This window comes from Haemaphysalis longicornis, unplaced genomic scaffold (genome assembly GCF_048455015.1).
Source record: "Haemaphysalis longicornis isolate Haplotype H1 unplaced genomic scaffold, Haemaphysalis longicornis Haplotype H1 scaffold_7, whole genome shotgun sequence".
NCBI lineage: Eukaryota > Metazoa > Arthropoda > Arachnida > Ixodida > Ixodidae > Haemaphysalis > Haemaphysalis longicornis.
The window spans coordinates 99108834-99136289 of NW_027526422.1; the positions used below are offsets into that span (position 1 = coordinate 99108834).

The window sequence follows — 27456 nt, forward strand, 5'->3', positions numbered from 1 at the left end:
TAAGAATCCGACAGACATGCCAAGCCAGCAGCTGTGGTCTTCCCATAAGGCACAACCGCCCCCCGCCGACCTGGATTCCGAGGCGCAGTTTCCTGTCTAGTATACTTACTAAGAAACTCTATGGCCACCGCAAACTCGGGCGTGTGAATGTAGACCTCGTGAGACCAACGCAGACGATGCGGCGAACTCGTGTGACGGCAAGGGTTTTTATTTGAGGTTACAAATTGCAGTTTTGTAGCCAGAACAGTGTGACGTAATACCGCGCGGTATTGCTTTTCTTTTTGGTACCATCCTTTATTCAGCTTTTCCTTATGCGCATGAATTTCCATATTCATGTGCGAAGTATGCTGTTTCTTGGATTATTATTGGCTCGCTTTCCCACCGAATATTTATATATTCCCGATGTTGTGTAAAATGCTTTAAAGGGGCACACCACCATCATTTTAAACCGGGAAGAAATGAATTCACCACAAGATTTTTCAAATTCGGGTTTCACGAATAGAACCTGGGCTATGAAACGGGTCCTATTGGAGGGATACGCAATAATTTATCCAGCCGCGTCATTCAAAACGCGCGCCGAATTTCTGACGCTCGTCTGTCGCCTCTATCATATAGAAACGGCCACCCCTGCCAGGATCGCACCCGCGTAAACGCGCTCAGCGCCTCACGTGGAGAGTTACTGGTACCTCCTCCGGCAACATTCGTTGAGGAATTTCCTATAGTGGAACGGGGGGTCCCAGCAGTCGCTAAACGGATGTCCCACAGTTTATAGTTTATTTCAAGGCGATAGCCTTCCTTGTACTACTTAAACACAAAAATATTGGTCTGTCTCTCTGTCAGTCCGTATCTGGAGTGAGCCGTCTGGCCAAAAGTTGAAAAAATTCTGAAAGAAGACGTTTACATAGGCAAAACCCTTACAAGCCACTAAATCTGCAACCATCATTCTTAGCTTCCAGCGTTCTGGGGAAAAAAGAAAACATTTGAGGCTAAGCATCCATACATACCTGGTATTAGCAGTGTTCTTCTAATAGAAAATAGATGTGTGATTGATTATTTGCAAATAGCAAATAAAAAAATACGCGTCGAAAACAATATTGTCACCCAAAAACACATAAAGAGCTCGCACCCGAGCCTACACCTCGAGGCGGCATTCCACGCAAGGAAAGGTTCCGTAGATGGCACGCGAACAGTGGAACGCGGGAAACTTGAATCGACTTGAGCGAACCTTCACCGTGTTCATCGTGGGTGCAACGAGACGGGAGAGGAAGAGCGTGAGGTATGGACGGGAGAGACAAGGAAGGCATTTAAGTAGCAGGGACGGCAGAAGACCCTCATTAATTATCTTTCGACGACATTTGCAGCCAAGCGAGCAGATATGCCATTTTTTTAACGGACGCCTCAGTTAGCTGTCCACGGAACAGAAGAAAGATTGGGTGATCTTCAACTTACTGCAGTAACAATTTTCGCTGAAATGACTATAAACAAACTTCATTGATTTGAGCCCACGTGCTGATGTTATCGCACGCGCCCGAAGGGAGATGTCTTTAGGTCGGGATGCCCTGTTGTGGCTGAAAAAAAAAACATTCGCCCAACGTGGGGCTCGAACCCACGACCCTGAGATTAAGAGTCTCATGCTCTACCGACTAATCTAGCCGGGCGACGAATGCACCAGCTGCACCTGGTGGTATCGAACTGGGTAAAAAGAAAGTAATACGCACCAGCTGCGCAAACAAAAGTATTTGTCCGGCGTGGTGCCGGATACCCTGTCCATGGGCTTAAAATATAGCGCTCTACAGACAGGGCCTCCCTCGTCAATGCTGTCCATGATTCAAGCACATTGGCAATAACAACGTTTATTTAAATGAAGGGAGCTGCGTGCAATTCACGATAAGTTGGTCTCGCGAGCAATACTGGTAGAATAGCAACGTATAAATTTGTATTTTATGTCGTTGCACTCCTCTCACGCACTGTTTAAATGCGACAAAGCGCAATATGACAGGTTTTGTATTATTAAATTGCAGTTAAATTATTGAATTTTCTATTAATAAAACGAGTCGTTTTCAGATATTTGCAGCTGTCCTTGTAATACGATTTTAATGCGCTCTAGCAACCGTAATTCAAATCAGCAAGAAAAATATCCCGAATTTCAAAAAGGCTAGCGCTGTGTGAATAAAATACCGAAAAATATTCGGGTTCTAGCCTAAGAGGGAAAACGTAAATAAAGTCACAATATGTACAAACATCACCAATGTAGGCATCTTAAAATTTTGAACGTCGTAAACCACCTTTTAACGAGCCAAAGAAAGAGAGAAAAAAACATGCCGTGACCAGGATTCGAACCTGGGTTATTGCGGCCACAACGCAAGGTACTAACCACTATACGATCACGGCTGCCCGAAAGGACGACGAGCGGCTCGGAATGGAATCGAGTGCTCCGGAATAGCGGGAACTGGTTGGGCCTTTTTTTTTTTTACGCGATATTGGATCACGGCGAAAGAGGGACACACGCAGAGCGCGCACTTCGGAGCCCCTTGCATAACTTACGCGCTTTAGTGAGACAAAGTCGAACGATCTCCAGTAATTTTAATTATCTTCTGGTCGCTGTCGTTGCTTTCTTTTTTTTCGCTGGTACGGAAAAAGTGGAGCACACGCTTGGACATATCATATTCGTGCCCGCGTCTCATGGTTGAGCGGAAGTTGACAAGCTTTCCGAGGCATGCAGTGCTGCCTGGTGCCCTGCTCGAACTCTGCGGTACTCGTGCACAAAACTTAAGATTGTCCTGTCGAGCCACGTTCGAGTAATCACGCGCTGATTCTGTTGGTGACGGGGCCATTTTCCGGGGTGAAGCGTTTTAAGCACCGTTGCTTCCCGCTGCTGTACTTCTGACCTGTTGATGAGCGGGTACCGGCTCGCGTTGTGGCCACATAATCCTGCCTTAGCACGTCGTCACGTCAGTACAATCGCTTGATGACGCAGTGCTCACTTTTAGTGCCTGCTCGCGGCTTTCACCTCAATCTGACCCAGTGATACGGCTTCTTCAGAGTTCGTGTATACAGCAGGAACTTCCCAGTTCGCAGTGTCTATAGGGCACTGTCCAACAACATTGGTTTATTTAAGACTGGGCTGATAGAAGCCATTCCGTCTGCCATTGTGATTTTGGTAAAAGTATTGGCTTTCGGCCTGCAGACTGTAATCAAAGACATTTTTGGACCACACCAAACTTGTGGAAAAAAAGGGAGGTTGATTGTAACGAATGTTCACACGGCCCGGAGTGTTTTGGAATGTTGCGATTGCGTTCAGGGAACTTTAGCAATGCTCCAAATTGACCTGGCAAAGGCCTTTGGTCAGGTTTCCCAAGAATTTCTTTTAAGCATCTTAGAATAAGTAAACGTGGGGTCGGCTATTCTTTGTGGTGTACGCATGGCCTATACGGGATGTGCAACTAAGCTCGTTGTCAGCAAAACAATCGGAAAACCCACCCCGGTTCAACGGTCTGTACGCCAGGGTTGCCCGCCTTCCCCGTTTCTTTTTGTGTCTACATTGAAGCCTTTTGTTTGAGTATTATTAAATTCAATGGCTTTCTACTAGAGTCATGCGAGGTGCGTGTTTGGCGTATGCGGAGGATAATGCTCTCTTTTGTGTCGATAGGAACCGCAGAAGTGTTGGTGTACACACGCGAAAGGCTTTCTGTAAGTACAGTGGCAATGGCATAAACTGGCGAAAATTCTGGGGTTTCTGGAATGGCTACTGGGACACTACACCGAGTGTGTTTTAGTACACCAGCTGGGAGACGATGCCAGCGAAGTATTTGGGAGTGCCGTTGGAAACTTTTGTTGCTAGGGATTCTTATTGGCACAGGCAAGCTGTTGAACTGCGAGAAAAGGCCGAGAAATGGAAGGCACTGGCCTTTCAATGTTTTCCAGGGCCCCAGTGTGTGACGCGTTTTTTATTAGCAAACTCTGGTAAGTTCTTCAGGTACTGCATCGTTCGGGTAAGAACTTACAGGCTCTGCATCGTGTGTTTGCAGTGTTTATATGCATTGGGTCCGCGTGGGAACAAACGAGCAGCACAAACTGTTTTCGGCGAATGCGTGTCGGGGGTCCTTCTCTCTCGCACTTGTTTTTGCGACAAGTTGTCAATCGGTTTTTGTTTCTGCGTGACCTGAATGATCCTTTCTTGCACACTGTGTGTCAGGTGAGGCCAGCTAGGGCGCTACCTGATTTGGTTGTTTCTTCTGTTTTTTTTTTACTTTTTGCCCACCCAGAGGATATTTTCGTGAGTTGGTACTGGCAACAAAGTTTTTATGGTCACGCTTCACGCTTGAATATTATGAAGCGTGACGCTCAAAAGACTGTACCATGACCTTGGGGATATTGTTGTGCCTGTGCCGATGTACAGATCCATGTACCGTGCCGGAGCTGGACAGGACGTGTTTAAACGAGTAAAGAGAATGGCAGTGCCGCCATGGGTTACAACGTTCTTTTTTAATCTTCACGTGGACGTCCTTCCAGTAAAAACCTGGCAAAAAGAGAAAGGTCTATACATTTCATAGGGGGTTGACTGTTACCCATGCAAAAAATCCGAGACGGGTGAACATTTTTTCTTGGAGTGTTGGGATAAGGTCTTCTTTTGGGATGTGCTTCAGCGCACATTGAAGAAGGACTTCCCCCTGGATGCCTACGGGATCAGGTTTCCGCCCGTGCAAAGCGAGGATGGGGTACCATATGACCTCGTCATGGTTCTGGCCCTGCACGGCATTTGGAAATCGCGCATGGTCATACGTCATCGCGATATCGATGCCAAATGGTCCAAAGAGTCCTTTTGTGAGTCTATTCGTATGATTATTGAAGTGTGGAGAGCTCAGCCCGAGCCTCCGGAATGGTTGCCCGTGTTTGAAACGCTAACGAACATGAAACAATTTTAGCCGTTATATTGCGTTAGTCAAGTGCTGGCTAGCGTTTTTAGCAGTGTAGTGTTTGGTTTGTGGTGTCAAAGTATGGCATTAAAGAAAAAAAAGCCGTTGTGGTGTAGACGCTCCGTCTTATGTTCCCGTTATTGAAGTCGGCGGTTCGAGCCCGGCTTACGCTGCCTTCAATTTTTTTCTTATATTCTGAAGTTTTAGTTATAGTTTGTATGGCTTAGATTAGTTTTTGGTATTTTAAAAGATTTTTGCGACTTCGTTTGGTTAGGTTAGGTTACATTAGTTTACGTTACATTACCTTAACACAGGCGGAGTAGTGCCAAACGCGGCATTTTTTCATCAAAATGCCGATGAACGTCGCTTTAGTGGAGTGCTTATAATACCGTCGGACGGCACTCTAAGCACAGCCTTCCAAGTTACATCGCTCTCACCAAATAAAAAAGTTAACCGTCCTCTTATCAGACACGAAGGCGACTCGAGGGCAAAAGCCATTCGGGGTAGTCATAAAGATGGTTTTGACATTTTTCTTGGTGCATGATGTCATTGTTTGTAATTGTTAGTTAGGCGTTTGTTGTAACATTCTTTAGGACTGTACTTTACGTTCACAAAGACTCGCATATATTTGTCTTTGAAAGTCATCTTCGTATTTTTCTTCGTATTTTGTCGCGAATAACTCCGACAGACAGACTGGTGCCATTCATACGGCAGCTTTCCTATAGACAAAGCAGTCGCACTCTTCCGCGTTGACCTATTCTACACATCTGTTGCCTCGCTCTACATTAAACCAGCCGCTTTGTTTGATCTTCCAGTTTCTCTTAGACCATCGTCACCTAGACCTTGTTTTTTTATATATATATAAAGGCACATTTGACGGTATGTTTCCTTGAAGAAAGCCCCAGCACGCGAGCATCGATAAAGTGCATGATCGGTGCATGCCAAAACTTCATTCTGTATTACGGCGAGTCTAAAATGGACAGATTTACTAATCCTCCACTATACGCTTTGTATACACAATTAACTGCGGCATTTTTGACGGTACATAAAGATGACGGCACATAAAGACCCGAGCTAGCGCTAATTGCATAATTGCTGTGTACCGGTGCCTTTATCGGCCTCGATTTCATAGATCGTACACTTATACATCGAAAAAGGGAAAACTTTATGCCGCAATTTTTTTTTAATTTACTCGGCAGAAGCTGTCGTGTGAGGCGCGTACGTTGCCTTTTCATTTTTTACGAAATGCTTCGTTCAGCCGCAGCTGATAAACATCCCACGCTGGCGGCCTACCTAATTGTCCTTTCCCGCAATCCTGATGCGCAAAAGAGGCCGCAGATAAAGCTCACTTATAGTAACGCAGATTCAGCATTCAGCGGAGACATGGAACATGTCGGGCTAAGGAGGTGGCCAATGTTTGATACAGCCATGTAAGTGTAGCCGACGTTCTACGAAGCCCAAAAATCCCGATGGCACCTACTGAGCTGCTAGTAGGGCTGCTTATCGCACCGCCCTGAGGCTTCTCGGGTCTCCCTTTCTCCAGCGCAAAAGTTTAAAGGACATTCTGAATGCTCAGAGCGGTCAGTCGAAAGGAGTGCGCTTCCATCAGGGACAGAAACCTTCAAAAGTCTGTCTCCGTTGTCCCAACAAGCTTTAACGTTGTGATCCGTACAAACGCAGACTTTATGTATTCGAGTATTTGTGTTTAAGTATTCTAATGTTTGTGCATCACCTTCGAGACAAAAAACGATGCACTCGCGTTCGGATTTCGATTCATACAAGATATTGAAGCCTTGATAATACAGCGAAATTAAACTCCGAACTTCAAATGACTAAGTATTTACAAATAATAAACGCTGATAAACTCCCGATTCTCGCTTAGAAACTAAACCCCTGAACACACCGTCTGTGTTTTACAAAAAATAAACTGCAAGCGCAGGGTTATTTATTCATGCCCTTGAAGACTCGGAGGGTAGAGTTTTTTTAAGTACTGATTGGGAACGCAAAAGTAAGCGCGACAATATAAAAACACACCCGAAAAATAGCGGCGCAAGCAAAAGGCAATAATCTTGTCGGACAATGGACCTATGCGTCCGTTTTCCCGCCTTGCATTTTACGCACTGTTTGTTGCGTCTTGAATAAACTCTCTATTGTACGCAAAGACGGACTCGTGGTTTGATTTCCGCGAAAATAGTTTATTCGTCTTTTCCAGCTCTTTAAAAATATTCAAGCCTGGGTTAAAAAGACTCACCAAATATTGACACCAAAAACACAAACGCGGAAACCGGTTCACCAACGGTTTGACGCTCCGAGCCAGTCTGACAAATGTTGTGCTTTTCGGTTTAGTTAAACCGGAACTTTATCTAATTTAGACATCTTTATCCTGAACGCCAACTCGCACCGAACCATCGACAATGTGCTCCTAATCCTGGAGTTGGGAAAGCGGCATGCACGTGTACACCATTACACATCTCGTTATCACCAAAGAGAGTTTACAATCTCTGATATTCGTGTCAAGGTAAGAAGGTAACTGTTTGCAATCTACGAAGAAACAAACAAAGGAGTGAACACTTCAACAGAGATCTGGGCAACTTCCGCGTCGCATCGATTTGATAGCTGCGCCAAACAAGAAACACGTGCGTCTGGCAATAGATTCGCTTCAAGGTCGGCTGTGACTCCACTGCCCCAAGGGTCCTTGATCCTCGCAGTGAACACACAACGTTCCTCTTGCAAAGACTTACCATCTTCGTCGGCTCGGTGGTAACACCATCTCAGAAGCAGCAGGATCCTTGGTTCCAGTTAGTCCAGGATCCACCGGCTTTGCCGTCACCAGCGAGACAGGTTCGTCCGACCGAGAACTGCGCGGAGATTCGACGTCCATTATAGAAGCGCGCGTGGGGTGCAGACTGGGTTGTAGGTGTCTTTGGCGTGCGGCCTTTATGCGGCTCACTGGCTTGGATGCTTTGTAAGGCAGGGCAATACGATAGTGCGTAAAGATAAGGCACACGGGTGGCTGTGGTGATACAGGCTGAGAAACGTGACATCGCCGCGGGTCGCGCGCCGAGACGGGAAGGAGGAGGGCGTTGAGATAAAGAGGCCTGTTAGCGAACACGCGTTTCCCTCGTCCTCTTAATACTGCTACTGTAAGATGCAACGGTACGGTTCCTGTGCCCTGAGCGGCGAACAAAGCTGGGAAATGTGGGAACCCTCAGCGATGTCAGAGAGCGCGTTTTCTCCTTAGCTGCCTTTCCTCGCGAAAAAATCTGGGCAGTAGTTTATTTGAAAACATCCAAAAAGAAACTCCACACGAAATACCAGGAACATACTTTTAGCACCCATTTCCGGCAGCATATTTGGCGATGCAACCTTCGTGTTGAGACTCTTCGTTCATTCTCAAGGCTTTCGCAAACCTTGAACGCCAAGTTAGAATGCTTTATCGCTCCCCCCCTCTCTCTCCCTCAGGCCCTCTTGAGAAACGACAAATATCCTTCAGGAGTGCACGAAGGCGTCCGGTGGATGTGGTTAGTGCAAGAAATTGACATTTAACTTTTAACTCGCATCGCTTGTTTCCCGTGACGCTCAGTAAACACCCGCAGTCTCCAACTATGGGACCTCATCCTGTATATAACACTGTATAATGTGTAATGTAAGTTATAAAATACCCATAGAATTAATTTAGAATGCTCAATTCCGCTGAGTGCAGTTACTAGGGTAGCTTCTTAATCTCATTCCTGCTTGGCGCACAGCGGTGAACGCAAAAGGAGAGTTCTGTCGATCGTGAAGACTAGGTACGCGGGCTTCATGCACTGGAATTCTTCATTAAGAAAATGTTTGCAGTTTTACGCATCAAAACTTCAACCTGGGCTATGAGGTGCGCCGTAGCAGAGAGGTTCCGATTAATTTTGACCACGTCTAGGGGAATCTTCAGCGTGCACCCAAATGTTGCCAGACCGGAGTTCTCGTATTTCACCGCCACCAGAATAACCGCCACTGTGGCCGCGGTCCAAACGGCTTCCTAGAGATCAATTGCACAATATCTTAGCCCCTTAACCACCACGGCGAGTCGGAATACTTTTCGGAGGCGCGAGTCAGTTCATGGTAATTGCTACGCTCGCGGTGCGAAAGACCTCGCGAGATAAAAAAAAGGAGCGAATAAGGAGGTGCAGCCTAACCTCGAAAATATGGAGAACATCGCCTGGGTCTGCCTCGTCGTAGGGAAAGAAGACCGAAATGACATAAACGCTCGCATAATAGTTACTTTTCTTGCGTTACCACGACAATGCTCAGGGAAGAATCAATTAATGTCTAATTACAAATGGGTCTGAGGGCCTGTAAAAGGAAAGCCTTAGGCCTAGCGCGAGAGCGCTGCTAGAGGAAACCCTGCTGCTATGCGTCCCAGAGAAAGAACGCGCGACCGAATCCTGTAACCACAAGGCCGGTGGGGCGATGGCCTAGAACTCCAATCGTGGTGGTCCGAATATGCTGAAGGAAGCCAAGGGATAGATCGTGTGCGACTGTGTCCTGTGTGTTCCCTTCGACGTCACTATGCGGAGGAGAAAGCAGCAATTAGTTTTGTGCTGACCTCACTAACTTTAGACATTATGCTCTGGACCACGTTTCGGTAAACAAAAGTCTGCCGCCCCTTCCTCCCCCCTCCCCCCCCCCCCCCCTTCCTGACTTCGGGGCGCGATGGTGGGTTGGAAGCGCGGTGTATAGCAAAGGAGTGACGTCGTTAACGAAGACGTTGCTGCGAAGTTAAAGTGGCCCGAAAGTGGCCCGAAAGCCCGAAGTTAAAGTGGCCCGAAAGCCCATTAAAGTGGCCCGAAGCAGACCAGAGAGCGCAACGAACTGAAAATGTGCGCGAACGCCCGGCCGTATACATGAACACTAGGAGAGGAAAAGCGCCATATCGGCGTAATAATAGACGGGTACAGCGGTGCAGTCGGGGTTGCAGGGCTCCTGTTCCTAGAAATGGGTGGAAAGTACAGCACAAAGAGACATCATTAGTTCGGAACGAGGCGCATGGAGTAGTAATCACGTGCGCGGAAGCTCGACTCGAACGACCAACTCACGACTCTCCAGTTTTTTCTTTTTTGCTCGGGTTACTTTTGTTTCGTTTTGTTGATGACTCGTTGCATTCCGTATCTGTTTTCAAGTTGTTGTTTCGACCTCCCTGAACGTTGATAGATCCATTTGGGGCTCCGCTCTTGTTTTTATGAGGCCACACGAACTTAAGATACAGAGCCGTAAGATGGTGACATGACTGAGATGTTACAAAACCGATCAACGAAAACTATTTTGGTGTAGCCACGGCTGTGGTATTGCAACATAATGTTCTTAAACGACCTAAGTAAGCGATTTCTCTGTAATTTAGTCTATTCCTGTTTGGCTGAGTGACCGATGCGAGGGGCGGGTGATGTGGGCGCAGCCACTTAGGTAGCCTGCAAAGTAGCCCTACAAGGATTGCAGGGTACGCCATACCCCCGCCCCCCCCCCCCCCCCCCCCCCCCACCACTGGCCCATTTTCATATTTCTCCGCCTCCTTCCTCTCCCAACGCGTCACTCTTTTCGCTTATGATTGCGTTGTGTTGCAGTAACACTGCTACGGAATCTAGCGTTTGCGCTTAATGAATCTGAAACTTACGCTTGCCTCTCCCTTCCTTCAAAGCAAGAAATTCCGGGGCCATCGCCACTAACATGAAACCTGGGAATGGGCGAAGCATGCGGTGTATAAGTGCATTCTTGGCTCCTCGGTGTTTTTCTCAACCTTCGGAGATAAAACCGTTGAGGGGGAGGGGGGCGGTAGAGGCATACCGCTTCTCAGTAAAAGTCTCTTGTTTCTGAAGCACGAAGCTCTCTATCGCGAGGCGTAAACGAGTGTCCCGGTGTTTTTTTCAGTATGCGTTACGAAGCGCTCGAGCGCGAGGCGTAAGCGAGTGTCCCGGTGTTTTTTTGTTTTTTTTTTTTTGTAGTACGCCTTACGTTCTAGCGCGCGGCGTGATTGTCCCGGTGTTTTAGCACCGTGACTGCATGAGACCGCGGTTGCGACGAGGACATCATACGCTGACAGCTCCAGCCCCTTAAGAGGCTTCTCACGTAAAACATGTGCCCGTGCACCCCGTAGGTGTGGATATCCAGCCGGTGTTTGGATTTCCAATGCAATACAATACCATTTAATCCAATCCAATCCAATCCAATCCAAATCCAAACCAAGCCAAGTCAAGTCAACCCAACCCAATATAATCCAATCCAATTCAGTCCAATCCAATGCTCCTCGCGCTTGCGCAGCACGGCCCTTCAAGGTCCAAGCGAAACTCCTCAACCTCGGCCAGTGTAGCTTACGCTACAAAATTAACCGGACGGGGCATCCCACATCCATCAAAACGCAAGCGAACATTTTGCCTCGACAGGTTCTTTCCGGGTATGTGGTGGGCGCGACAGTGCCTACCGCTTTGGCGCTTCGTCGGTCAACTGCGTCCGTAAAGATTCCGCAGTTTATGAGCGCACGCAGTGGACGGATCCTGAATAACTTAGATGAGGCATTAAAGTGTGAGAACGGGTTGGCTCGTAGCGTTAGATTACATTGCAGGAATACAAATAAAAATTTACCATCCCTTCCTCAAGAAAATTCACAGAAGACCGAAAGCTAAAAGTGCGTCCAACCTTCCTTTAAAGGGCGTCCAATCGATCGTCAAAGCTTCAGAGATCCAAATCGCAAACGACGAACGAACACATGCGACCATTTTTTTCGCACTAAGTAAACGCATCTACGAACAATCTGAATGTATACCGCTAGGTGGTTTATGAGCTAAAGGTATACCATTGTAGCCTTGATTGATTGTGGGGTTTTAACGCGCCGACGCAACGCAGGCGATGAGGCGCGCCGTAGTGGAGGGCTCCGGATTAATTTTGACCACCTGGGGATCTTTAACGTGCGCCGAAATCACGCACACACGGGCGTTTTTGCTTTTCGCCTCCATCAGAAAAGCGGCCGCCGCGGCCGGGAATCGAACCCGCGACCTCGTGCTCAGCAGCGCAACGCCTTAGCCACTGAGCCACCGCGGTGGGTACCATTGTAGCCTCTTATTTATTATGCATGCGTGTATTGCCTTAAGTGAAACCGTTCCTCTTTCGCGATTTCAAGTAATCGTTTTGACACAATGGAAGCTCGGTTTTCACGCATGCGCCGTGTGTCCAGTGATCTTATCACAGCTTTTCGGTCTACCAATTAACCGGTCTATGGGGAAATGCATTAGTTCTTTGACAGAACACCATCAGTCCCACTAAGAAAGCCTTCGCTTTATTTATACCGCTCTCGCCTGCAAATTATGCTTACTGACGCCGAAAATGCGAGAAACTTGAGAAAAGGCGTCACAGGCGTCACCGCCGAGTAGGTTTTGGCGCACAGTGACCCGTTACGTAGGAAATTGTGAAAAGAGTTCGTAGGTTAGCTGTTCCTTTGTACACTTCCTTTATACACGCCCCAGTGTTGTAAAAAAACTGCAAATGTAGAATAAACCAATGGGGCAACTTTTGTAGGCAACGTCACCGAAAAAATATACAACGGCCATGGCTACAGCACCCCAAGTGGTCAACGTAATTTGAGTTTTGGCTTTGAAAATTTGTTTTGTTTTGGGTGCAAGTTCAGCCTAGAATGTTTATAAAGGTGAACGCACAAGCTACGCTCTCTTCGTGTTCTGCTAACAAAATTTTAGCAGCCGGCGTCAAGAGTTCCACACCGGCAATAGACTCCCCAGTTGGCCAATTGTGCGGCTATTTTTGTGCCTTTTCTTATATGACATCATTAACTTGGCAGGTTTTACGTACGGAATCCACCTCCTCGGATAGAAAAAACTTTTCATTAATTGTTTTCAGCAAACGAAGTGCTGTTTTATCGCCGTAACAAAATTCACAAGAACCATGAAGGACTAGATCTTCCCATCTCATGCCAAATGTCCTTCAGCCCTTTGCACATTTCAAATTTTGAGTGCGAACTTGCGAATTCCGAGAACTTTACGTGGTCTTAGTCAAACTAGAATTAACTATATTTCGGTTTGCATTTTCGTAACCAGCGGCGGAGCGCAATTATTGAAACAAATTCATGGCTCGAGCAGAACGAAAGATAAGACAGGCGCCATCGGCCAATTTCATACCGCATACGGCAATTCTTGCCTCAAACACAGGGCAGAAAAAACGCACAGAAAACAACAGAAAACAGCTGCTTTACGTTCTGCCTTTTACGATATTCTCGAGTGTGAACGTATTCTAAACTGCACGTGCGGAAATGTATATAGAAAGAAATCAAGCAATGTAAGGACTTCTACTTCCTTTCGTACCTTTTGTGAATGTCAAAAGCTTGAACACGATGTAATTTATTCAATACCACGTCATTCGGTATATAGTATTTGCCCATACAGCCTAATATCCTGGTTAGGAATTCTAAAGCAGGATCTACGCTACTGTGCAGATAAACACCTTATAAAGATCGTAACCCCGCTCTTCAGCTTAGCTCTGCCCACCGTATACCAGCGACCTACTCGACCTTAAGTGGATCCAAGGTATCCTTATCGCCAACCATCTCCAGGTCGCTGAGATTTCTGCTGTTCGGATATAATCAGCCCCGGAAGCATTCACCGTGCCCTAGAATCGAAAGATAAAGAGACACGAAACGAGGGCTGCTTCACTCTTCTTCGCCATCCCTCCCAACTATATCGAAATACGATAACGATAACATTCATGCGCACGATTGAGTGAGCCTCACTCAACTGTGACGTTGCAGGAGAGGGATTCTTATCTCGGGATTCTTAGCCTTCGAAAAAAGGGTAGATAAATTGAAAAAAAAAATGCCGGGCCATCTCCCCTAACGTGAAACTGGAGAGGGGCGAAGCATGCAGGATATAAGTGTATTCTTGGCGCTCTGGCGTTTTTGCCAACGGAGATGAAACCGTTGGGGGGTAGAGGTACACAGCTTTGATGTAAAAGTCTCGTGTCTTTGAAGCACGAAGTGTTCGAGCGCGGGACGCCGAAAACGGGTGTCCCGGTGTGTTCTTTTAGAGCGCGTTACGTTCTAGCGCAAGGCGGAAACGAGTGCCCCCGTGTTTTGCTACCGTGACTACATCGACGATGACATGAGAGGACGACATGAGATGCTGACAGACCGAGCGCCTAAGGAGCTTCGCCCCTAATAAGAGAACGACAACATTCATGCGCACGATCCAGTGAGCCTCACTTAACTGTGACGTTGTAGGAGAGTGACTCTTATCTCGCGCTGAAGAAAAAAGAACTAAAAAAAAAGGGTAGAGAAGTGTGTTTTCTTTCACTCAATTGTCATGTTTTTCAGTCATATTTTTTTTCTTTTTGTCACCGTTCACCGTTTTGTCACCGTTTTTGTCTTAAAAGCCTTTGTTCTTCTTTCTACGCGCTGCAAAATGGGCCCCGTCGGAAGGGGTTCCGTTAAAAGTCGTTCCTCCAGATAATTCGGTCTGTTTGATTCCCATTCAGCTATTAATACGGAAGTATTACCGGTCTTTGGGAGAGCGGAATTTCTTCCGTTGAGGCTGGCTTTTTGCGGCACGTTTGGAGAAGAAAAGAGTGAATGTGACTAGCTGGACGGCGCGTTTGCTTGTAAACAAAGATACTGCCTTAGAAAAGAAAGAACACACAATCGCGGATGCGGCGGGACTTCAGGATGTTATTGCGATGAAAACTGCAGCTCAGTAAGGTCGGAGCAACGGTTTCTCTTTAAAACAATGTCACCTTTCAGAAACATTGGGGCGGGCTATGACGAGGTATCTTTGAGGAAAGTTTTGCAACCTTGGGTGCAAGCACGGTAACTTGGGGAAGTCTTAAGAGTGTATTCTTCTCCCTCCGTGCAACAAAATGGACCCCGAGCTATTTCGAGGAAAACCGGTTTTTAGAAAAATGGAACCAATGGAACCAAACGGAACCAAAGCAAACGGAACCAAACGGAAGAAAAACGGAAGGGAGAAGAAGATGGGTCTCAGCGGAGACTAGTACAACAGAACTGTCGGAACGTCTCGCCAACAGCACTGTAAGCGCGTACTTACATTCAAGCTGGCCGGATGGAGGAAAGTGCCCCGACGCGTACAAGAATGTCCCGACAAAAGGGCAAGCACAGTATTGAGTTAAAGCGCTCGCAGCGCAAGAGACTTAGAGCCCGCTCCCAACTTGCACGTGCGTGCGCGATTGAAATGGCAATAAATTGGCGCTTTAGCCGGTACAGGTCGTGGCGCTAACCGTGATCGGAAATTCAAAGAGCCAAAGTTGCGCGGACCGGTCGGCAGTTCTTCCGCTGTGTGCGTTAGCTATGGAAATGCCCGGCCGGCTGTGGGGTCCTCGATCTCTAATCTTTCTCTCTGTATTTTTGTTTTTGTTTTTTCTTTCATCATTTTTTTTTTCACAAAGTGCGGGGCTGCGCCTAGCTAGCCGTTCGTGGTATGCAGCGGAGATTTATGTAAACGAAGGTTCGTCAAGTCTGCTGGAGTGCTGTTTTGGTTGTCTTGGCGCTACGAACGACCGACGTGAACGAGCACGAAGAAAGGTGCTGTCGTGGGTTGTTGTCGGATGTCGTTGTAAAGCAAATGGAACAATCTTACTTGAATGTAGAAAAGTGTCAGCATTCCAGATCACAACACAAGAATTGGCCATGAATTTACAGCGACCTCTCTTGGGGGTACAAAACCGTAACACCATATTGCCGAGGGTCCTCCATGACACTTAATTTCATTACACTGGGATTCCATCTTGAGCGGTTTTATAGCACAGAACACGCTTACCGAAATCGCAATCGATTAATACATGGATTTGTTTTTTGTCGGTATTAGTGGGACCTGTCGGCTATTAAAAATGTACAACAAAATATTGCAGGTCAGAAAACATAATTCCTTAGTTTAAAAAAACAGTAAAGCAAGTGTTTTTTTTTTAACTTAAGAGTAATTTACTACATTAGCCATGGACAACGCTCGATGCGATAGAATTTTAGCCAGAGTATAAACAGTTTTCTGCTGATTTTAATGTAATAAAAGGCATGATGGGTTACTGACTACCTCATATCTGGCATTTTTATTGAACGATAAGGCGAAAATGCGTGCTTACTTTTAAAAAATGCCAGGTATGTAGACTGTGCCTAATTATCCAAGAATTACTTGCGTGTTTATAGTTATTTTTGGTTTACTAAAGCCTGCGCGTGGCATCTAAAGGAATGGCATACACGTTAACAGCGATGTCGCTAATAACCTCAAAATTGTGTTGCTGCTGGTGTCAGATGACAATCTTTCCGTATGATGAGGACGCGCCATCATCCCAAGCAACGCTATCATAATGGATATTGTTTCTATTTGCACAATTAGCGGGATAAAAGGCTTCGAACTGCGTAAAAACTATATTTGAGCAAACTACCAACTAGAGGGTTAACGGAGACTTGAGAGCAAAAACAAGCAGAAAAGTTTTATCAGGGTAATATTCGTGGTAAATGCATCTTTCGGATGAATCGGTAAAAACACATGATGTAATGAAATCTGCGTTCGTAGACATAACGTCTGACCAACACACACAGACACACACTCCTCCATCTCGATATGATCTTAGCCCCACGTTCATTGTGAGTGCGTGGCACAGTATCATCCCTGTTTCCTACTATCTCTACTCTCTGGTCTCTACTATCGTTTCTAGAGGGATGGTAATTGCTCTCCCCAAAAGGCGCAGATGAGGGTTGTCAAGTGAGGAGAGGAGTTGCCGTTGGCAACATTTATTTCAATCGACAACACTTGTCAGTGCCGTTTGAGGACAGGATAAAGATAGATTCGGGCACGAGAGACAGGGGCTTGACGTCACGCGCTGTCTTCACTCATCTGCACGCATCTACTGTGTCTACACCGGCACTTCTTTCCCTTGCTCCTTTTCCACGTCAGTGCGGATTAGGGTGTCTAGAGGATGCCTACTTAGAGTAGTGGGGGCATTTGTCACGTATAGGCAAGGACAAATGAAAAAAGAACACGCGAATGCGAACCAGAACCCGCAAAATCAAGGAATACAGATAGTGGAGGTAAAATAATGGCTTGCTAGTAGTATATTTGAAAACACGCGATTTCAATTTTTGTTGCTGTAATAGAGCAACGAGACAAATTCATTTGCACGGAGAGAAAGCGCACTATTTAAGTGTTCTGGTTCATGTTTTTGTGTTCGCGTTTGATTTTTCATTGACTGTACGTAAATATGACATTTTTTTTCCAAGGGCTTAGTAAGTTCCCAAGGGACCGCCCACATTGGGTGTATGTAAACCTTCTCGGTAACAGAGGTTGCTTTCGCATAACCTCAGACTACGTAACTAAGGCAGCCACCCGCGCACTCGTCCTCCGTTTAATTTCTTTCTCGAAATTTGCAGCGCGACTAACACCTTGACCAAGATAGTTATAGTCAACCACTTATTTATAATAAGCATTACTTACGTTAGGAAAACGAATTTGCATGCTTATTTGATATTGCTTTGGATATATTTGGGTTTATTTTTAAACTGCTGCCAATCTTTCTAAGTACAGTTCTTGAGCAGTGATCTATAAGGACTTAGTCGACTTTAACACCAGTGAGACATCGTATGCTCTATGCCGCATGACATCGGCGTAGCCGCTATTCCGAAGTGGCTTAAGTGCTTCCCATACATTGGGGATCTTGACCTTTCCCAAGTAAGTTTATAAAATGCCCTTTCCAGATAGGCTGTACATAATTTCGAAAAGACTAGTCTCTTGTCCGACATCCTCCCTGATAAAGAACTTCTCAGACTTATGAACTGTCATACCCGCGCGTTTTCCGTGATGTCATCAAACGGCTCTATGTATACCGCGCGTGTACTCCGTAATCTCTCAATGCTTTCACCACAGCGGTAGTGGTCGCCAAGTCAAATGCTTTTTCATAATCTATTAATCCCGAATGCGGAGGTTTATCATACTCTGCATAATCTTTATTACCTCACTGATGGCTTGTATATGCTCCACTCTTGAGAACCTTCTCCTAAAACCCGCTTGCTCTCTTGGTAGCGGGAAGTATCGGGTGTAGGCTGTGCGATTAGGTATTGCGTTCGCCAATAACTTCCGCACAACTGAGAGTAAGAATTCTGGCGGGCACGTGATTTGTAAGCTCTTTGGCGCGCCAACCCCTTTTTTGTGCATTAGATTTAGGTTCTCCTTTTTGTATGCCTGCTGTGCTATCTACGAACCTCTCAGGCGTTGTGAACCTAATTCCAGCGCTAGTACAATCGAAAACAGAAGCCCCTCCGCTGTTCTGCGCCCTCAGCAATGCGGAAACACTCATCTCCGCGTTTCGTCATGGCGAAGCAGAGCACAACATGTTTCGCAACGCTCTATCTTTGGAGTGGTTGCGTGCAATTATTTTCCGTTCTCTGCTTCCTCGACATTTGCACGTGCTCGCGGGCATGAAAAAAAAAGGCTTTCTCGAAGCCGGCGCGACCTCGATTCATTGCGCAAACAAGATATCTCTTGGCGCGACACATCTGCAATCAATAACATCGCAGATAGACTCGGCCCAGACGCCCAACCCAAAGGTCTAGGTCAGGGCTTTGCGAGTGCCAAGAACAGTCCGACGAGCGCATCCATAGCGTAAACAAGGAAAACATTGGTCGACCTTGCATCGAAAGGGCCCGTGGGCATTCTTATATAGTTATAAGTTGGTTTGGAGCATGCGTAATGAGTAGATAATTGTGCGAAGCTTTCGATAAGTGGAGAGGAGTTTTTCCGGAGCTTGTATCAGTCACGCAACTTCACTTGGAATTCCGCGTTTTCTACTGTTCCCTTTTTTTATTTCATCTGTGCGAAACGGGCATGGGAATGAAAAACATTAAAGCTTGCCAAGTCGGTGCGATATAAGCGACAGCATGAGCCCCGTGAATACTCGTTATCTTTCACCAAGCTTGAACGTCTTGCCATATTTACGATAGCATTGATTTGCTGATCAGCTCCGGCAAACAAGAATCTACGCCCATAAAGAGACAGCTGGAAATATCGAACCAAGAACAGCGCCTACGGGCCTGCACACTTCCAACGTGACTTCCCTCGTTGAATGCGTATTTCGGGCACGAAATAACTTTAGCGGCACGAAACCAATGTAGATATTTCGACACGTGGGGGACATTTATCGCGAACGTTTGAAAAATTAAACGCGCTTGTGAGAATAGATGGTACCCAGGTCCCACGGGTTTCCGAAGAGGAATGCGACTGTAACATTCTCGCTGATGAAATAGTTTCCACTAATGTCATTTTTTTATCGACTGCTAGCCGAAGAGATGGAGGCAGTGTCCCTTCTCGCGAGTACAGTTATTCCAAATGTGACCTATACCTTTACATAGCCTTTACAAGGCCTTTATATGGGCATCCTGTTAATACCTTTTATTAATTTTTTTCTAGCACTCAGAGAAATCGTGCTACGTGCCGTTTAAAGCTAAAGAGATTTCTTTTCGCACCCCATAGCCGTTATTCACCCCATATTTCTTTAGGCGGCTGTCCTAAATACCAGATGTATTACCTCTTATCTCCACTTGTCTTAGCAACATTTGAGACACCAGCACACAGGGGAGCTGAAGGCTTAAGAGTCGGAAACTTAGCATAATTCTGACTGACCAAGGTAGCATGGAAGCAAACGAACAAACAGGAGAACAAGCCGGCGTCCTCCGCTAATTGGCGTGAAGCCAGTACCATCCAATCCATCCCAAGCCAATTGCCCCGTCGGTATGTGTATGGGTGTGTGGCCTGGGTAGAAGCCTTGCTGTGGATACAACATTCGGCCCAACTGCAGGATCTGCGCCAACAACGTATGGCGCTGTAAACCAGAATGACAAAAATGAAAGATGGGAAAAAATAACAGGGCCACATTGTTTAGAGGGTTTATCTTAGATACTATTGCTTCAATTTCTAGTTATTTTCCGTGCACCATTTTTGGCTTTTCTTTGCAATCAGTCTAGTCTGTCATTACGACTGTCGTTCCTGCGTGTTAAGCCCCGATGCTCTTTTAAGCAAAAACAGTGAAACAGACCGAAATGAGAGGGGAAACGGCAGAAGCATTCACGTAAGCAATAAACGGAGTTGCGCTAGAACAACAAGGTCGACTTTTAGATGACTCGAGCAATGTGCATTTGCGCCTCGGCCGAAGAGCAAGGCATCACAGAGCAGAATGGCACGACAGACCAATCGCGTACGTGTCTTGGAAGGGGTTTTCTTTGCTTGTCACAAGCTGTCTAGTTGACACTTTAACCTCCCCTTGCACATACGCAGCAGAAATAACCGTTGTGTTTTCCCCCGATATGTAATTCGGTAACGCAAGACAAAGTCACCAACGCAAATTATGGGCCTCAGTGACGAGCGCGTTTCGCCGCCCGGGGGAAGAGTGCCAGCGAAACGGAAATTAAAATCACAACACCCTATTATCATTTTCTGCTCCGTTTCCTTGCTTTATTTGCGAAGCAAATCTTGGTAAACCCTGTCATGGTGCCGTGGTAACTGTCTGTTTATGCAGCCGCTCTAAAACACATTGCACAACGCCTTGCCACAACAAGTACTCAGCAGCATTAAGCATGGTATATTAGGAATTCTGCCGTGGCATGTTGAAAGCGACGTTTGCTTAGTTAATGAGCGTTCTTTGCAAGTTTTTAAGGGAAAACGGGGGCTGGGGGGATTGTAGGACCATATTACTCTTCGTACCTGGCGCTCTCCAAGCCAAACGTCCTTTTCACCATATCCAATGTTGTTTAAAACTTCATTGCCGGTAATTTCGTCCTAATAACCCTGGCTGAAGCACTTAGCAGCAGTTAGCACGAAAAAAAATCGTCCGTTGTGAACCATTTCACAATACGGGGATAGTGCAGTAGTAGTAGTAACTTCTGTTTCGCCCGTGATGCGATTTAAGAAGCAAAAACACAAAACTTTCAAATTTTATTGAATATCTGGCAGTATTGTGACATCTTATTTCAGATATGTGTGTTTACTGTTCCCTTAAAAAAATCATAATTTGACGCATTTCTTTATGATTTACCTCGAACAATTAGTTGAACTGGCTTAATTATACTGTAATTTTACCGATATTTGGAGGAAAGAACATTTTATACTTGTATACTTTGTCATAAAAGAATTGATGGTAAAAGGCTGAAGATATAAATAGAAAATATATTCCCAAGTCGGCAAGGACACTCTTTTGAAATAATGTTCAAACGCAATTTTTTTTGTAAAAATTACAGTAACTTATACAAGGAAAGTTTCATGAGTACATTTACGCTTTACTCTTACTTTTAAAAAAATAGAAATTGCGAACTTTCTTTCAGGCGAGATCTTTTTTTTTTTGTTTCTCTTCCAATAGTTGCACAATAACCTTTAAGGTTACCCTTACGTACCTTGTACCCTGCGAACTACGGTGGAATCGCTGGTGATAGTACAAACGGGGTAGGCTGTCAGGCTCCAAGAATAGTTCTGATCTTAGCGAGGCACTGCTCTCTATACGGTTAGCTAACCAACAAATGGTGTTATTTCTCTTTATTCCGAATACCATTTTTATTTCGCGTAGCAAGGTGCCAATGAGTGTGGTGAAGCGAAAGGGGATCGCGACAACTGACCCTGCAAATTTCGTGAAGCTATAGAAGCTCGCAAATGGTCTTTGATTGACACGAGTTCCCTAACCTAACCTGCACGTCCGAAATTTAAAAAAAAAAAGGTGTGTACCTGCACGCTTCGCTGCAAATGTTGTCTGAAGACGATATTCTTCTGCCGAATTTAGGTGGCCGAAAACGTCGACCGCTCAAAGAAATCAATTGCTAGGAAAACTAAATGCAAATGACTAATGACCTTGATTCCTCCAAGCTGCCCATTATAAAAAAAACTACTGCGCGTTTAGTTGAGATCAATGATACGCCCAAACTGCGTGCGCAGCATTCCGAAGACATCAGCTAGTTAAAAGGGAGGGTCTTCTCCCAAGAGGGCGCTGAGCAAGACAGTGAGAGAAACGGAATTATTTCGGAGGAAGACGAAGACACTCGATTTGATCATTCTCGGCGTTCTTTAAACAGCTTGCGACAATCATGCTAGTGCGTAAAGTAATACACATAGCTGGGAAATGGAACCTCACAACAAAAACAATCGAAAGATTGCGCCAACAAGATAACAAAAAAGAATCCTATGAGTCGTGGTTTGCCACAGTGAACTTTCTCTACCGCAACGAGAAACAAACAAAAATAGAAAAACAGAGTTTTGCAACTGCTCAAAGCTGGCGGTGACAAGTGCACCAGGAGCCAGCTATTATCTCTCATGAGTGATGACACAGTCCCTACACTATAGTATAATTAGATGGCCAGTTATGTACGAATTCGTGTACGTCTGATGGCAGAAAACACGCCGATATTGCAAGGGGTAAGACCATTCAAACTATTTATTAAACACCTACAGCTCCCGTGATGATGTCTCCATTGGGAACACTGGTGTCCCGGACCTTTTTCGTCACAAAAGTGAAAAAGAAAAAAACGTTATTTCAGCTGTAGTTTTACATTGCGCCCTCACATGCCAACGCGATTGGCTTAACAATACTGCATGAAAAGTATATACTCCGGCATAGTTAAACTAAAAACAAAATTGCCAGAAGAAAGGTCCTAAAAAATCAACGAATAATACGAAAACCGCGAAATGGCTTAGCGGTATTTAAATTAAGCTCACTAATCCACATAATTCTAAAATACGTGACTTCTCAAAAGCATGAGGAAGGCGGCACACTTATTATTCGAGGATTACAAAATGCGGGCGGGCGCGCAGCGTCTCAAAAAGAAAATACAGGAGCCGCACTTGCTCGAAGTAAGATACGGATGAAAACGTTGGCGAATTTAAAGTGTATTCAAAACACCGTTTGGACCGCGTAGTCTGCGTGTATCTGTTCACAGCACTTCAGTTTCAATTGTGCAGATATTCGTCCTTGGCCTAAAGTAATGCTTCAAAGTGTCCTTCAGTAAAATTATTTATTTATTCCAGCCGTGCTATATGAAGACATTCCAACTGAAAGTCACAACGGATACTTGCGCTGTTGTGTTAAATTCTTTCAGGGTTTCTTTCGCGGCGAGGTTATACGATACATGTGACTTTTTCTTCAAACTCAAGGGTTTCAGTGTGGGCAGAACTTCGAGGACGCGTACCTTTCCTAGGACTCAAGACTGTCTTCTGAAAGACATTTGTGTTAAATTGCAAAATTTATTCATTTCTTTCCTAAAAGTAAGAAACCGCCGGTTGCGACAATACTTCCACGCAAAATTTCCGCACAAACTTTTTTTGAAGTCTATTCCTCCAAACCCCCTGCAGAGCCACAAAATTACCGCTCAAAAAACAAAAACCTAAGCGGGACACAAAAGGAACGTGAGTCCTCTTTTTCCAGGTATAAATGTTTGCGCACTTCTTGCCTGAAATCAATTTTATCCTGACAGAACAGCTGCACCGTTAAGCTTAGCCTGATGTATGCAAAAAAGAAATTTGGTCCGTATTTGTTTGAACAAATCTTCGGGAAAAGCGCGCTTTTTTTGGACGTTGAATAAAGGCAAGAGCTAAAAGTGCAGCCTAAATGAGAAACTATACGCAAGACGCTCCAAAGAGGGCCGTGGTACTACCCAAGCCGGGATTAGGACAGAACGCATAGCATATATCGAATCACGATCGTTCTCAAATTGTGGTGGGGCGTGTTGCTTAGAAGTGAATTAACGTGATGAAACTTGATGGGGTTACAGTTTCATTTGGTAGGTAAAAACTTGCTGCTATGTCTATGGACGAGATTGAATTGCCACCAATTTCGCAGCCTTAACCCGAGCCCTTTGACGCGCCTCAAAAGCGGCTTCGGAAGCAAAGGAATCTTATATTTTGAGCCGACTGGTCGAATATTAATGGCAATACGCGAGATTAGATTCAGAGCACTAAAATTACAGAGCCGCCTTATCGGACAAAAGTGGTAAAATTTGTACTAAGATACGGCCATCTTTAATTTTCGTAACCATACATCGCTCCGACATACTATCCCATCTCTTCGGAACCTTGGCGCGTGAGATTATTTACAAGCAAAACGGGTACTTCGCTACGACATTATTCTCAATCAAACTAATGACTAATGATTACTTGAGTAATCATTGAGTAATCTTAAGCAGGGAAATGTGTTGTAATTTTACCCACGAAATGTTACTGCTGACACCTCCTGAGCCACATCTCACACAGCGTGTAACAACAGCCTCAAGCTGGGTTAATTTCTGCAAAAGAATATTTCGCGCCTAAAAAAGTTGTACTGCCACTTCTACATTTACGACTTGAATTGCCATAATCGGGACAAAATGTTTAATCGTGGACTGTGTATTCTCCATTTCTTTAACACGCGTTTGTATGTTTAAATGTTCCCCACAACAACAAAGCAACACCTCCTAGCCTTTTTTTTTTCTGCCGAACTGTCTCTGATTCGCGTAGGGTACATTTGAAGCGAGTGGTGTCCATCCGGCACGTACCTCATTTTGGACTCAACTCGGGCCGCTTCCTCGGGAGTTGAAATACATCTGTTTGGCCGCGCTCGCTTTTCACGTGTCTATATGCATTGCCGAGAAAGGGGGGATGCGGTTCCAACTTGGCACGAGATACAGACAGCTAGACGAAAAGCGCCCGTCTCTATATCCGCTGGCTCGCTTCCAACAGAACACCCCTCCCAACTTCGTCGCGGCGTTGTCTACCGGGTCACGGTCCAACGATACTTCGTTTGTCGCGCGCTTTAGTATCCCACACGCACCAAGGATACCAAATTACACGATGGGAGCAACGCGTAGTACGAACGAGAATGAAAAAAAAAAAGAAGCAAGCGCGCTACAGACGAGTCGTTTTGTGTGTTTTGTCACGGCGTTGCTGTCGACAGGTATGCGCAACTCCTGTCACTCATCATGGGGCTTCCCTCGTGTCTCGCTAGACTGCTTTATGAGTTGGTTGGACGTGCCACTTCTGAGAAAAAAGAACGGGGACAAAGAATTTCCCGGCGACCATTGCGATTGCCCACGTGGGGTCTGCGCTAGCTGAAGGATTCTACTGGGGACGTTTTTGATGACGAACTACTCGCATCAACCCCATTCTCCATTTTAATTAAACGAAATGATAATCAGTTCCCGTTGGACAAAATCAAACCAGCACGTGTTTTTCTCTGAAGATCCATATCCCCTATGGAGTTCTATTTTCATTGGTCATCTGGGGCACTATGAATATGCTCTGCACATCCAAGCTTTCCCTTTCACGTTGGTCATATTAATGCCAGCTTTGAACTGCCATGCTTTTTTGCTTTGTATGATAGCATATATTTGTTACACACAAAAAAAATCGGGGCCCACAAACCCGCAGTGATGTCGAGAAACCTATATTATAGTTCGGCTGAGGGTCACAGAAACATCTGAATATCCAGCGCAGGTGATCAGAGCCCGACCAAAAATCGGTGTACATTTATATGTTCTTTAGTGAAATTTTCTCACCTAAACTTGTTAACGAAGCACCTGATGTGCGTGCTGTGAACTGGAACTGTGTCGAAGTCGTGTCGAATTCTAAAAACATAGCTTTTCGCTACACGTTGGCCGTTCGTGCACCCAAAGCTCTGAAGGGGCCCTCAATGCATTCTTACTGCTTGCAGGTCGGGTGATAGGTAAATGCTCCTTGGACGGCTTCGTGCTCTCACAAACGCCTCGAGCACTACTCGGGTCACTTCTAACAGCATGCGCTCACGATTTCGTCACGGAAAATGCGCCTGTCAGAGCCACGGAATTAAGACTGCGCACTGCTTATATATGGCGCGTTATCTTGGATTTGACAAAGTGTGCCGAATTCTCTATTACACTTCCTCTATTCCCCCTCTATCACACCGCCTAAATTTGGAAAGGCACGGATGTGACCCGTTGAGAAGAGTCAACGGCTAAGGCATTCTGCAGCTGAGTAGGAGGTAGCTAGGAGGCAGCGGGTTCTATTCTGAACGGCTACGAATGTTCCCCCGAGGCAGGCTAAAACCAAGAGCTCCCACTGTAAGATTTCCCCACACATTAAATATCTGAGCTAGTATCGTAGAGGTGGGTTATAGCCCGCCAGTACGCCACAGCTCAAAGCCCAGCTGCTTGCTCACTAAAGGGCGCACCATATATATAGAGCTGAGTGCCGAGAAATAAAAATAATTTGGAGGGGGTGCGCAGCGAGTTGGAATGATTTTTTTTATTTCAGCGTCTGTCTACTCATTTACTATTCTTCGACTTGGCTCTAACGTGAACGTAAAAGCAACATCCTTTAACGGCCTGTATAAGCCTCACCGGCAAACAGTTTGAGTAAATATGTATATATGTATAGGGAGCTATAAAGCTTGCAAGATGTTAAGGAACACAAGAAAAGAAAACTTCAAACAAGGTAGAACCCACGATTGTTGCCAACGTTTCAGCAAAAAGACTTGTCTTCGTCAGGACAAACCCTCGCCTGGCTGGCACGCTTATATAGGGGTAGGTCCCCAGGTGAGAGGAGAGAAGGAAGTGGGATGAAGGAACCGGATTGGTTTGGGAGTATGCAGGGGGAGGTATAGGCGAAACGAGTCAACCTATGAGCCTAAGTCTAACGGTCACTGGGCAGATACTCTTAGCAAATTCTCCGTACCTGTAGCGCAGCATTTCAACCAACCAGGCCACAATTTTGATGACCTTAAGTTGTATATACTTAGGTCAAACTTCAAGTCTCGTTGGGACAGAAAACACAGAGAATCCTATTTAATTCACAAATTGAATTTGGAACCTGCCACAATTAATGTGCCTAGGGGCAACTTGGAATCCTTGCGATATTCACAGGTAATACAGATTAGGCTTTGTCTTGCTTGTACCTTATCGGCAGAATATGACCCCTCCCTCTGCTCCTTATGTGGTCACCTAATTCCTTTTGTTTTCATTCCTTAGCTTCCAGTCTAGTACGCGGAGGCAACCCTCCAACCCCACCCCGTAGTCCTTCTAACTTTATCTTTTCGTTTTTGAGTTTCAGAAAAGGCCTGTTCCAGGAATGTTGGTTTGGTGAGACGTGCCATTTCAGTTGTGTCGTGATTGCTTTTTTTGTGTGTGCGCGCGACAACGCGTTTAACGCGCCGACGCAACTTAAGCGATGGGGCGAGCCGTAGTGGAGGGCTCCGGATTAATTTTGACCACCTGGGGTTCTTTAACGTGCGCCGAAATCTCGTACACACGCGCGTTCATGCTTTTCGCCTCCATCAGGAAAGCGGCCGCCGCGACCGGGAATCGAACCCGCGACCTCGTGTTCAGCAGCGCAACGTCTTAGCCACTGAGCCACCGCGGCGGGTTAAGCTGCATTATTATTTACCATTCAATTTATGTAACGTTCTTAATAAAGCGAAGCTTTCTGGGCCTTACTGCTGGCGGGATCTTAACCAAAACGCACTGCACGATAACCAACTTTACACAATGGGAGGGCCAATGATGGTGATGATGACTATGATGATGAAGAAACAA

General features: G+C 45.7%; 1 protein-coding gene and 2 non-coding genes across 5 annotated transcripts in view; all 3 read right to left on the reverse strand.

The window, feature by feature from the left end:
• LOC144146163 (scoloptoxin SSD14-like) overlaps nt 1-27456 on the reverse strand; it is a 104126-nt gene that overhangs the window by 34435 nt on the left and 42235 nt on the right. For 2 of the 3 annotated variants that reach the window (XM_077678128.1, XM_077678130.1), the window contains exon 2: nt 7658-7774. In XM_077678128.1, the coding sequence (XP_077534254.1) occupies nt 7658-7774 (117 nt within the window). Of the gene's footprint in view, nt 1-7657; nt 7775-24447; nt 24582-27456 lie in introns of those variants that run through there. The other variant, XM_077678129.1, reaches the window with a different exon arrangement.
• Nucleotides 1586-1658, reverse strand: Trnak-cuu (transfer RNA lysine (anticodon CUU)). Its single transcript has one exon. It is a non-coding gene; the product is annotated as a tRNA-Lys (tRNA).
• Nucleotides 2320-2391, reverse strand: Trnah-gug (transfer RNA histidin (anticodon GUG)). The gene has a single exon. It is a non-coding gene; the product is annotated as a tRNA-His (tRNA).